Below are 12,827 nucleotides of genomic sequence, written 5' to 3'. Positions count from 1 at the left end.
TCTGCCTCAGTACCCCGTATAACCAGTCAGCATTCTCTTCTCATGGTATAAATTGTTGTTGTCCCCTTATACTGGTATCCTTGTGAAGTGTCCTGATGAGTGCAAAGCAAAAAGCTTTGACATGTCTCTCTTTTTCCAGCAACACTCCCAAGTTCTATATTACCAAATGACTATTAGATACCAGGAACTTTTTTGAAAATTGGCAAAACTTTAAATCCTAGTTCTTTACTAAAAGAATAAAGCCACACGATTCCATGGTTTAAAACAGAAAAAAATACTATACAAGAGTCAACAGAGCAAACAGTAAATATCATCTATTCTGTACTCTTTAACATCTAGAATTAACTTCAACTTGAATTAATAAGAAAATTGTGGTTGAATATAAACTGAATTATTTTGTATTCATTGAGGGGATGTGGCTGGGCCAGCATTTATTGTCCATCCCTAATTACCCTTCAACTGAGTAGTTTGTAAGGCATTTCAGAGGGCATTTAAGAATCAGCCATATTGGTGTGGTTCTGGAGTCACATGTAGGCCACACCGGGTAAGGATGACTGATACCGGGCGGCACGGTAGCACAGTGGTTAGCACTTGTTGCTTCACAGCGCCAGAGTCCCAGGTTCGATTCCCGGCTTGGGTCACTGTGCGGAGTCTGCACATTCTCCCCGTGTCTGTGTGGGCTTCCTCCAGGTGAGGCAGTGGTGCTAACCACTGTGCTACCGTACCGCCCGCTTCTTAGCTCAGCTTCTGGAACTGGATTCTGTCATCCTCCGTTTTGCCTCATCAACTGCTATTCCCCACCTTGGACCAAGTGTCCCCGAATATCCTAGCCAGGGTCCAGGTTACTCAGGAGGTTTGGTTTCCAAACCTCAGTTTGTTTTTGTTTTCTTCAAAACTGCGAGGGTCATTTTCCTTTCTGTGTATACATGGTCTGTTTCCCCTTTCAGTTCAGTTTCTATTTTAGTTAGGATCTGCCTTTTAAAAAAAAAAAATTACATTTAAAGACACAAATTCCCTCACGCAGTGTCCTTCTAACCAAAATGAATCATTTCACACTTTCATGCCTTTGATTTCATCTGCCGCTTGTCCTCCTGTTCCACCAAGCTATTACTAGGGGGCATAGGTTTAAAGTGCGAGGGGCAAGGTTTAGAGTAGATGTACGAGGCAAGTTTTTTTTGCACAGAGGGTAGTGGGTGCCTGGAACTCGGTGCCGGAGGAGGTGGTGGAAGCAGGGACGATAGTGACATTTAAGGGGCATCTTGACAAATACATGAATAGGATGGGAATAGAGGGATACGGACCCAGGAAGTGTAGAAGATTGTAGTTTAGTTGGGCAGCATGGTCGGCACGGGCTTGGAGGGCCGAAGGGCCTGTTCCTGTGCTGTACCTTTCTTTGTTCTATGTCCTTTAGAGTTCTCCACTGCATTCCTCGTGGGTCACAATGCTTTCAAGTTTCATATCTTTTGAAAATTTTGAAATTGTGCCCTGTCCAACAAGGTTCGGTATGTATCGGGGAGAGCTGGTGCCTTCGCATCGATCTCATAGAATCATAGAATTTACAGTGCAGAAGGAGGCCATTCGGCCCATCGAGTCTGCACCGGCTCTTTGAAAGAGCACCCCACCCAAGCCCACACCTCCACCCTATCCCCATAACCCAGTAACCCCACCCAACACGAAGGGCAATTTTGGACACTTAAGGGAAATTTAGCATTGCCAATCCACCTAACCTGCACATCGTTGGACTGTGGGAGGAAACCTGAGCACCCGGAGTAAACCCACGCACACACGGGGAGAACGTGCAGACTCCGCACAGACAGTGACCCAAGCCGGGAATCGAACCTGGGACCCTGGAGCTGTGAAGCAATTGTGCTAACCACTATGCTACCCTGGGGGATCTCTGGGGAATACTACTACAAAATCTCCCTCCAGCTCGAAAAACAGCTGTTCACCACTTCTCTCTGTTTCCTGTCACTAGCCAATTCATATCCATGTTGCTCTGCCTGTTTTATTCCATAAGCTATAACCACGTTGACAAGTCTGTTGTGCGGCACTGTATTGAATGCCTTTTGGAAGTTCATGCACAGCAACAGCATTACCCTCATCAATCCTTTCTGTTACCTCATCAAAAAACTCCCAAGTTAATTCAACACAATTTTGCTGTAACAAATCCATGCTGGCTTTCATTGATTAACCAATGTTTTCCCAAGTGACTATTAACTTTGTCCTGAAATATTGTTACTATTAGCTTTCCCGCCACTGAGGTTATACAACTAACACAAAAGTAAAATATGGCGAGTGCTTGAAATCGGAAATAAAAGCAAGAGATGCTGGAAAGCTCAGCAGGTCAGCCAGCATATGTAGAGAGAAACTGAGTTGAAGTTTCGGGTTTTAAATGGCCTCCTGTGTTGCATTATTCAGCGATTCCACCCTAGGAGGCTGCTGTGGCACTTCTGGCAGGGCTACAAGGGCAAGCTTTTTGGATGGGCAGCCTTTTCCTTTTTTGTCGTCTTTACCCCTCTCTCTGTCTCTTTATTTTTTGTTCATTCTCTCTCACTTGTTCCCCATCTTGTCCCGTTTTCTAATAATTCTTGCGCGCTCTCATTCTTTTATACAAAATAGCAGCACAGCACATGAACAGGCCCTTCGGCCCTCCAAGCCTAAGCCGATCACGTGTCCTATCTCGACCAACCGCCTGTATCCTTCTATACGCCGTCTGTTCATGTGTCTACCCAGATAAGTCTTAAAGGTCTCTAATGTATCTGTCTCGACCGCCTCACTTGGCAGAGCATTCCACGCCATCACGACCCTCTATGTAAAAAAAATAAATCTTCCCCCACACATCTCCGCTCAACCTATCCCCCCTTACCTTGAACTTGTGCCTCCTTGTAATTGTCATTTCCGCCCTGGGAAAAAGCCTCCAACTGTTCACCCTATCTATGATTTTATAAACTTCTATCAGGTCGCCCCTCAGCCTCCGTCTCTCTAGGGTGAAAAATCCCAGTTTTTTCAATCCTCCTCACAGCTAAAATGTGTACTTTTTCATCTTGTTCAGTTTACACCTCTTTGTTTGCTTACCCCATTCATCCTTTCTTGATTTGTTCACACTTTGGTTATTGCTCACTCTTGCTCACTCGTCCCTTCTGAACTTGACATTCACCATTGGGCACTGTTTCTATTGCTTGCTGTATCCTCGGTGTGCAGAGTTCAGGCCTTGTTGCACTGTATCCTACACCACTTTTCTAGGATGCTGAGGCAAGGAGCTGTTTTATTTCCCTCTGGCTTTCCTGCTAGTTTTTAAAACCCACATTTGGCTCTTGGTTTACATTGCCAACTTGGGTCTCCAGGTCTGGTGGTACCTGGCACTGTGAGCCTCAGTCGATTACTTGCAATTCTTTGTGTTCAATAGAAATGTACCGTAAGTTAATCTCATTACACTAATTTTCTTTTCTTTAGGCATTGAAAGCACTGCAGGAAATGAGCTCCTGCCCCAGCTTCACGTCGCAGTCTTCAATGTTCTCTCACTCTGTGCCTCGCAAGGCGAAGAGCATTCCAGTGCAAGCTTTTGAGGTAATGACCTGCTTTCTTCACTGGGAGATTGATGCGCCTTCCATCCCTGGGGACAGTCTATTCTGTTTTCCCATCTCCCCACTAATATATTTTTGATGTGGAGATGCCGGCATTGGACTGGGGTGAACACAGTAAGAAGTCTTACAACACCAGGTTAAAGTCCAACAGGTTTGTTTCAAATCACTAGCTTTCGGAGCACTGCTCCTTCCTCAGGTGAATGAAGAGGTAGGTTCCAGAAACATATATATATAGACAAAGTCAAAGATGCAAGACGATACTTTGAATGTGAGTCTTGCAGGTAATTAAGTCTTTACAGATCCAGAGAGAGGTTAATCCCAGGTTAAAGAGGTGTGAATTGTCTCAAGCCAGGACAGTTGGTAGGATTTCTCAAACCCAGGCCAGATGGTGGGGGGGTGAATGTAATGCAACATGAATCCAAAGTCCCGATTCAGGCCGTACTCATGTGTGCGGAACTTGGCTATACGTTTCTGCTTGGTGATTCTGCGTTGTTGCGCGTCCTGAAGGCTGCCTTGGAGAACATTTACCCGAAGATATATTTTTGGGGAGGTAGAATTGGGGGTGGGGTTAAGGGAAATGATGGTGACCTTTTTGAAGCGTTGGTTATGCCCAAGCTGGAGTACTGTGTCCAATTATGGGCACTCAAAGATGTAAAGACTATGAGAGGATGAAGAGAAGGCATGCTAGATTCATCGTCCTCTGTCCGTCAACATAAGGATGATTTCTGCCTGCTGAAGATTTGCTAGATTAGCACAAAACTAAAACACTGCGGATGCTGGAATTTGAAATTTAAATAGAAAATGCTGCAGGCACACAGCAAGTCGAGCAGCATCTGTATTTCCAGCATTTTATTGCTAGGTTAGTGGCTACGGTGAATGATTTTAGTTACGTGGAGAGTCCAGAGTAACTCACCTTAAGAGCAGGGAAGGCGAGTGGAATATTTAAGTGAGTTTACCACGTGATGAGGGTTTTTGATCGAGTGGATGTGGAGAAACTATTTCCAGTGGCAGAAGATACCAAACGTGGGTTCCAAAGCTCCAACCTCTACCATCTAGAATGACAAGAGCAGCAGATACCTGGGAACCCCACCACCTGGAGGTTCCCCTCCAAGTCACTCACCACCCCGACTTGGAAATATATCGCTGCTCCTTCACTGTTGCTGGGTCAAAATCCTGGAGCTCCCTCTCTAACAGCACAGTGGGTGCATCTACACCTCTGAGTGCAGCGGTTCAAGGAGGCAGATCACTACCACCTGCTAAAGGACAATTCTGGATGGGCAATAAATGCTGGCCTAACCAGCGACGCCCACAGCCCGTAAATGAATTTAAAAAAAAATTTGGTTGAAGGCAATTGGTGAACAACTAGAGGGGAGATGAGATATTTTTTAGCAAGTTATGATCTGGATAACTCTGCCTGAAAGGATGATAGAAGCAGATTCAATTGTCAGTTTCTTTTTTTAAAATAAAATAAGAGTGTCCAATTCATTTTTCCAATTAAGGGGCTAACCACTGTGCCATCATGCTGCCCTCTCAATTGTCAGTTTCAACAAAGAATTGGCAAAGTAATTGAAAGGGGGAATTGTGCAAGGGCGATGGGCAAGTGCGAAGACCAAGGAAATGGGATAATTGGACAGCTTTCAAGGTGCTGTGGAAAGCACGATGGGCTGAATGGCCACCTTGCTGTAAAGTGCTTTCAGACATGGGTGGTGTTTAAGGTTAGGCCTTAACATAGCAGCTGGTGATGAATTTGCCTCCAAACCAACTGGAGGTGGTTGTCATTACCTTCGACTAAGGAACAGTGTGCAGCATGGCAAATAGACCAGATTGATTTCAGTTACTTAAATTAATGAATTTGAAGTGTGTATCGCAACACGGTAGCACAGTGGGTTAGCACTGTTGCTTCACAGTGCCAGGGTCCCAGGTTCGATTCCCGGCTTGGGTCACTCTGTGCGGAGTCTGCACGTTCTCCCCGTAGTCTGCGTGGGTTTCCACCGGGTGCACCGGTTTCCTCCCACAGGTCCCGAAAGACGTGCTTGTTAGGTAATTTGGACATTCTGAATTCTCCCTCTGTGTACCCAAACAGGCGCCGGAATGTGGTGACTAGGGGCTTTTCACAGTAACTTCATTGCAGTGTTAATGTAAGCCTACTTGTGACACTAATAAAGATTATTATTATAAGAGGTTTTGCTTCTAAACAAGAATAAACCCGATACCCAAACTAGTTACACCAAACTGATTAAAATTGACGTCACCTCGATTAAGATTGTACAAAATTTTTTTTATTATGTGCTGCTTCATCGGTTTTGAAGTTTAAAGACCATGTTACTTTATGCATAAATAGTTAATAGTTGTCTCAACTCATCATGACACTCATTTTCAGCGTGTTAACGCTGTTGAAATTGGTGTTAGCTGGCAGGGCTCTCCACCAGTTCTGTGTATTTTTAGAATAATAATGGTAGCTTTGTGTGTAGCTTGCTGCTGGTTGGAGAGTTGGGGGAGTAAGTGTGAACTTCATGGCCATGAATTCCTGCTGTTGCTCACATCTTTTGCCTCAAGTCTCCTGAAACTAGCTAGTGAACAGTGAGTGGGACTACGCAACCCATTCAGCTGGAAATAAATAAAAGATTTGCATTTATATAGCGCCTGTCAAGACCTTGGGGAACCCGAAAGTGCTTCGAATGTTACCTGTGGCCCGTGGGCCACACAGTGAATGAAATTAAAATTGCTTATTGTCACAAGTAGGCTTCAATGAAGTTACTGTGAAAATGAAAATGAATGAAAATCGCTTATTGTCACAAGTAGGCTTCAAATGAAGTTACTGTGAAAAGCCCCTAGTCGCCACATTCCGGTGCCTGTTCGGGGGGGTTGGTACGGGAATTGAACCGTGCTGCTGGCCTGCCTTGGTCTGCTTTCAAAGCCAGTGATTTCGCCCTGTGCTAAACAGCCTGAGCAGTGGTTGGCACTGTTGCTTCACAGCGCCAGGGTCCCAGGTTCAATTCCCGGCTTTGGTCACTGTCTGTGCGGAGTCTGCACGTTCTCCCCGTGTCTGCGTGGGTTTCCTCCGGGTGCTCCGGTTTCCTCCCACAAGTCCCAAAAGACGTGCTTGTTAGGTGAATTGGACATGCTGATTCTCCCCCAGTGTACCCGAACAGGCACCGGTGTGTGGCGACTAGGGGCTTTTCACAGTAACTTCATTGCAGTGTTAATGTAAGCCTACGTGTGACAATAATAAAGATTATATTATTATTTTACATCTGCCTCAGAGGGCATACATTGCAACTGAAAAATGGCAACTCTGGTAGTGTGGCTTTCCTTCAGTCTTGCACTGAGGTTGTCAGCCAGAGTTGTGTGCTCAAGTCTCCGGAGTGGGATTTGAACTCCTGAAAGAATAGAATCCCTACAATGCAGAAGAAAGCCATTCGGACCATTGCATCTGCACCGACCCTCTGAAAGAGTACTCTGCCTAGGCCCACTCCCCCACCCTATCCCTGTAATCTAACCTGTACACCGTTGAACACTAAGGGGCAATTTAGCATGGCCAATGCACCTAACCTTCACATCTTTGGACTTGCAAACTCTACGCAGTCACCCAAGGCCGGAATTGAACATGGGTCCCTGGCGCTGTGAGGCAGCAGCGCTAAACACTGTGCCACCATCCTGCCCATTTAATCATTTGACTCGTGCTACCCATGCTGATACATAAATACAATGATGACCATTTCTCTGAGACAACGATCTGAACACTTGTTCTTATGTTCCTTAGGTGAAACTGGATGTGAACCTGACCGATTTAACGAAGATTGGTAAATCACAGAAGTATTTACTTAGTGTGGATGTGGAAGGAGGAAAACTGGTGGTACAGAAGAAATCCAAGGACCCACATGAGGACTGGAACACATTTACACATGATAAGAGTAAGGAAGAAGCGAGATATTGTGCTGTATGGTTTGGGAATGCTAACCTACCTTGGGTTGCTTAAATGAACAGCATGCTCAATGTTTGCTATGTTCTGTATGTTCTTTATAAATTTAATATATTCTCTTCAAATGTTACAGCACAAACTAGATATAGCTCAGTCTACACTGTCCCATCAAAGACTCCCAGTGCAGATAGAGCACAGGGTTCGATTGAGAGTAAGCCATCTTCCATCCACTGCTTAATGGATGACTGAGCCCAGATCATGGGATTCAACACCATCCAACCCCTTAGTTAAGGGAGGAGGCTGCTCAATCTTTCAAAATTGTTCAGGTATAAAAACATCATGGCTACTCCATGTCCCTTTTTTAAAAATACATTTAGAGTACCCAATTAATTTTATCCAATTAAGAGGCAATTTAGAGTTGCCAATCTGCCTACTCTGCATATCTTTGGGTTGTGGGGGCGAAACCCACGCAAACACAGAGAGAATGTGCAAACTCCACACTGACAGTGACCTAGAGCCGGGATCGAACCTGGGACCTCGGCGCCGTGAGGCAGCAGTGCTATCCACTGCGCCACCGTGCTGCCCGGCTACTCCATGTCCTAATGTACCCCCCCCCCAATATCCATACCTCAACTTGACAATTTAAGGCGTGAAATTTTTAAAAATAAATTTAGGGTACCCTTTTCATTTTTTCCAATTAAGGGGCAATTTAGCGTGGCCAATCCACCCACCCTGCACATCCCCGGGTCGTGGGGGCGAAACCCACGCAAACATGTTGAGAACGTGCAAACCCCACAGGGCAGCGACCCAGAGCCAGGACCGAACCCGGGACCTCGGTGCCACGAGGCAGCAATGTCAACCACTGGCCACCATGCCGCCCGGGCGTGAAAATTTGAATTAATCCTCAGCATCTACAGACGTTCGGGGGGAAAGTGCTCCAGACTTCCACTTCCCATTTTTTTTGAATCTATGCTTCCTGGTTTGACCTAGCTTTGACATGGTGATGTCACCAGACTAGTAATCCGGAGGCCCAGGCTAATTCTCCGGGGTGATGGGGGCAAGGGTTCAAATCCCACCACGGCAGCTGGTGGAATTTAAATTCAATTGATAAATCTGGGATTGAAATTAGTCCGAATCACTGATTGAAATGAAATGAAAATCGCTTATTGTCACAAGTAGGCTTCAAATGAAGTTACTGTGAAAAGCCGCTAGTCGCCACATTCCGGCGCCTGTTCGGGGAGGCTGGTACGGGAATCGAACCGTGCTGTTGGTCTGCTTTCAAAGCCAGCGATTTAGCCCTGTGCTAAACAGCCCCAGATTGCAGTTTAAAAAAAACATCTGTTTTTTCGGGAAGCAGGTTTGCCGTCCTTACTTGGCCTACACGTGACTCCAGGCCCACAGCGATGTGGTTGACTCTTAACTGCCCTGTGAAATGGTCTAGCAAACTACTCGAGTGTAATTAGGGATGGGCAACAAATACTGGTCTTGCCTGTGACACCCGTATCCTATGAAAGAATGCATTTTTAAAAACTTGTGTCCCCTCTTGCTCTTTCCTCCACCAGAGGAAGTAGTTTTCTTTCAATGTTACTGGAGAGTTCTGAATCCTCCTTTAGTATTTGCTTGCGTTTTCTCCTCTAACCCCAGTGTGCTGCCCTTTTGATGGGAGGACTTTTATTGCCATCTCAGCAACACTGTGTTGATGTTTGCAGTTTGTAATTGGAAACAGTTGGGGGCAGCGCAGTGGGTTAGCACTGCAGCCTCACGGCGCTGAGGCCCCAGGTTCGATCCCGGCTCTGGGTCACTGTCCGTGTGGAGTTTGCACATTCTCCCCGTGTTTGCGTGGGTTTCGCCCCCCCCACCCCAAAGATGTAGGTGGATTGGCCACGCTAAATTGCCCCTTAATTGGAAAAAATGAATTCTAAATTAAAAAAAAAAGTAATTGGAAACAGAACTGTAAATGGTTGAGGGGAGGAGAGCTGCGTTTGTACAGAGGGGGCTTGTGCAGATGGTGCAGTGTAAGCATTTCTATCACTTTTCTTTAGTTGCAAAGATTGTAAGGAAAATGGATGAGATCAATGCTCAGCGCCCTGTGGGGAGGCTTGTGTTGCTAATTGAAGGATGCCAACGTTGTGTTGCATCAGATTACTGCTCGACAGTCACTGATGGAAATCATGCTGTGTTCTCAGAATGTGGGTAATTGAAGCCAGGCTGTGTTTATTGCCCAGGTTTGATGTGCTGAGCCGCCGTTAAGTGTGAGCTAGAGTCAGATGTTGGCCAAACTAAACACTGGCATTTACCAGATTGATTGCATTCCATTTCTGTGGTTGGTAGCTCAGTATCAGAATCTCTGCCCTACTGTCCTCCACCCATAGCGATGATGAGGCGATTTGGCATACACCACTTGTATGATTATGGCCAGCTCTGTGCAAGATGGATTCGATTTATTTTTTTCTCGTTCATGGGATGTTGGCGTCGCTGGCTGGGCCAGCATTTATTGCCCATCCCGGACGGCATTTAAGTGACAACCACATTTCTAAGGTTCTGGAGTCACATGTGGGCCAGACTAGGTGAGGGCAACAGATTCCGTTCCCTGAAGGACATTGGTGAACCAGATGGGTTTTTACGACAATTGGCAATGGTTTCATGGTCATCATTAGACTTATAATTCCAGAATTCTATTGAATGGTGGGATTTGAATCTGGGTTCCCAGGGCATTACCCTGGGTCTCCGGATTACTTGCCCAGCAACAATACCACCAAGCCACTGCCTCCCCTAGTCCCTGTTACAGGTGGATGTTAAAGATCCCCAGAAGAGGAGTAGGGGAGCTCCAGTGCGTATCAGCAACTCAACATTATCTTTGATGTAGTGAGAATGTAGATTTTAAGTTTGATATCGGGCTCTTTATTTTCCAGTCCTGCTGGCGCAGCATGTCTGCTAACTTTTGGGCCCTGGAGGTTTGGGCCTGGCCTACTCTGATCAAATGAACATCAGTTTAAAAACAATACAGCCCTGTGGTCATCAGTGGGTTCTTCTTTTCTTTTCCCGTCAGTTCGGCAGTTGATAAAGTCACTGCGTGTCCACAGCAAGCTGGGAATAGTGTTCGAGAAAGAGAAAGACAAAACACAGAGGAAAGATTTCATCTTCGAAACTACAAGGGTGAGTTCTCCAACTAGAAGCTGTCCTCCTCCTTTCTGAGTTTCAGTCTACCCTGAGTGCAATGCACATGAGGGCAAATTGGTGACTAGAGTTTAGATGTATGTAGTGCCTTTAGTGCATTACCTTTGACATTGTGAAATGTTCCTAAAGAGTGATTATTAAACAGAATTTGAAACCAACCACATAAAGAGATAATAGGACAGGTGACTAAAAGTTTGGTCAAAGAGAGATTTTAAGGAACCTCTTTCAAGGACGAAAGAGAGGAGGAGAGAGAGGTAGAGAGATTAAGAGAGAACATCCAGAGCCTGCGGCCAAGCAAAACTGCTAATGGAACAATTAAGATTGATGACTGACAGGTCAGATCAATAAACATAGAGCGAATAATTTGTCGCCCATCTGGATTGAGAAGCTGGTGAGCCAACTTCTCGAACCACTGCAGCCCTCGTGGTGAAGTTACGCCCACAGCTTAAAGTAGGGAGGGAAGTGGGCAGCACGGTGGCGCAGTGGGTCAGCCCTGCTATCTCACGGCGCCGAGGTCCCAGGTACGATCCCGGCTCTGGGTCACTGGCCGTGTGGAGTTGGCACGTTCTCCCCGTGTTTGCGTGGGTTTCGCCCCCACGACCCAAAGATGTGCAGGGTAGGTGGATTGGCCACGCTAAATTGCCCCTTAATTGGAAAAAAAGAATTGGGTACTCTAAAAAAAAATTTTTTTAAATGGCTTATATGTTTCTTATCCCCATTCGCCTGCCTTCTCTCTATAACCCCTGATTCCCTTATTAATCGAGAACATATCTATCTTTTAAAGACACTATGTCTTAAAGACACTGTGACTTGGCCTCCACAGCCTTCTGTGGGTTCCACAGATTCACCACCCTCTAGCTGAAGAAATTCCTCCTCATCTCTGTTTTAAAGGATCGTCCCTTTAGTCTGAGGCACTGACCCCGGGTTCTAGTCTCTCCTACCAGTGGAAACATCTTCTCCACGTCCACTCTGTCCAGGCCTCTCGGTATTCTATAAGCTTCACTGAGATTCCCCCCATATCCTTCTAAACTCCTTCGAGTACAGCCCCAACCTCTCCTCATATCCAAACCCTCATTCCCAGGATCATTCTTGTGAACCTCCTCTGGACCCTTTCCAAGGCCAGCACATCCTTCCTTAGATATGGCTCACAATTCTCCAAATGGGGTCTGATCAGAGCCTTATACAGCCTCAGAAACAAAGAAATCCAGGGGTACAGGTTCATAGCTCCTTTAAAGTGGAATCATAGGTGGGTAGGGTGGTGTAGAAGGCATTCAGCATGCTAGGTTTTATTGGTCACAATATTGTAAACATCTATGACTATGACTCTATGACAGAAGTACATCACTGCTCTTGTATTCTAGCCCTCGGTATGAATGCTAACATTGCATTTGCTTGCCTAACTACCAACTGAACCGTAAGAGAATCCTGAACTAGAACTCTTAAGTCCCTTTGTGCTTCAGATTTCTAAAGCCTTTCACAATTTAGAAAATGGTCTATGCCTATATTCTTTACCAAAGTGCAAAACCTCACACTTTTCCACATTGTATTCCATCTGCCACTTCTTTGCCCACTCTCCTAGCCTGTCCAAGTCCTTCTGCGGTCCCCCTGCTTCCTCAATGCTACCTGTCGCTCTACAGATCATCTGCAAACTTAGCAACAGTGCCTTCAGTTCATTCTTTCGGATCATTAATGTATATTGTGAATCACTGTGGTCCCAGCACTGACCCCTGAGGCTCACCACTAGTCACTGGCTGCCATCCTGACAAATACCTTTTTATCCCCACTCTCTGCCTTCTGCCTGTCAGCCAATCCTCTATCCATAGCAGTACCTTGTCCCGAAAGCCATGGGCTCTTCTTATTTAGCAGCTTCTTGTATGGCACCTTGCCAATGGCCTTTTAGAAATCCAAATAGATCACCCTCATTGCCTGACTTCCTCGTTACCACCTCATAGAATTCTAACAGCTTTGTCAAGTATGATCTCTCCTTGACAAAGCCATGCTGACTCAGTCCTATTTTATCATGCACTTCTAAGTACTCTGCAATCTCATCCTTAATAATGAACTCTAAAATCCTACCAACGGGGTCGACACGTGACGCAGTGGTTAGCACTGAGACTGTGGCGCTGTGCACCCGGGTTTGAATC

At 45.8% G+C, this 12,827-nt stretch overlaps 1 protein-coding gene across 1 annotated transcript in view; it reads left to right on the top strand.

Moving 5' to 3' along the window:
- inppl1a (inositol polyphosphate phosphatase-like 1a) overlaps positions 1-12,827 on the top strand; it is a 234,805-nt gene that overhangs the window by 135,887 nt on the left and 86,091 nt on the right. The window contains exons 8-10 of the mRNA XM_072477475.1: positions 3,454-3,567; positions 7,348-7,498; positions 10,556-10,662. Of these exons, the coding sequence (XP_072333576.1) occupies positions 3,454-3,567; positions 7,348-7,498; positions 10,556-10,662 (372 nt within the window). The remainder of the gene's footprint in view (positions 1-3,453; positions 3,568-7,347; positions 7,499-10,555; positions 10,663-12,827) is intronic.

This window comes from Scyliorhinus torazame, chromosome 15 (genome assembly GCF_047496885.1).
Source record: "Scyliorhinus torazame isolate Kashiwa2021f chromosome 15, sScyTor2.1, whole genome shotgun sequence".
Lineage (NCBI taxonomy): Eukaryota > Metazoa > Chordata > Chondrichthyes > Carcharhiniformes > Scyliorhinidae > Scyliorhinus > Scyliorhinus torazame.
Note: the sequence above shows the minus strand (reverse complement) of the source record. Positions and strands in the feature narration are given on the sequence as shown.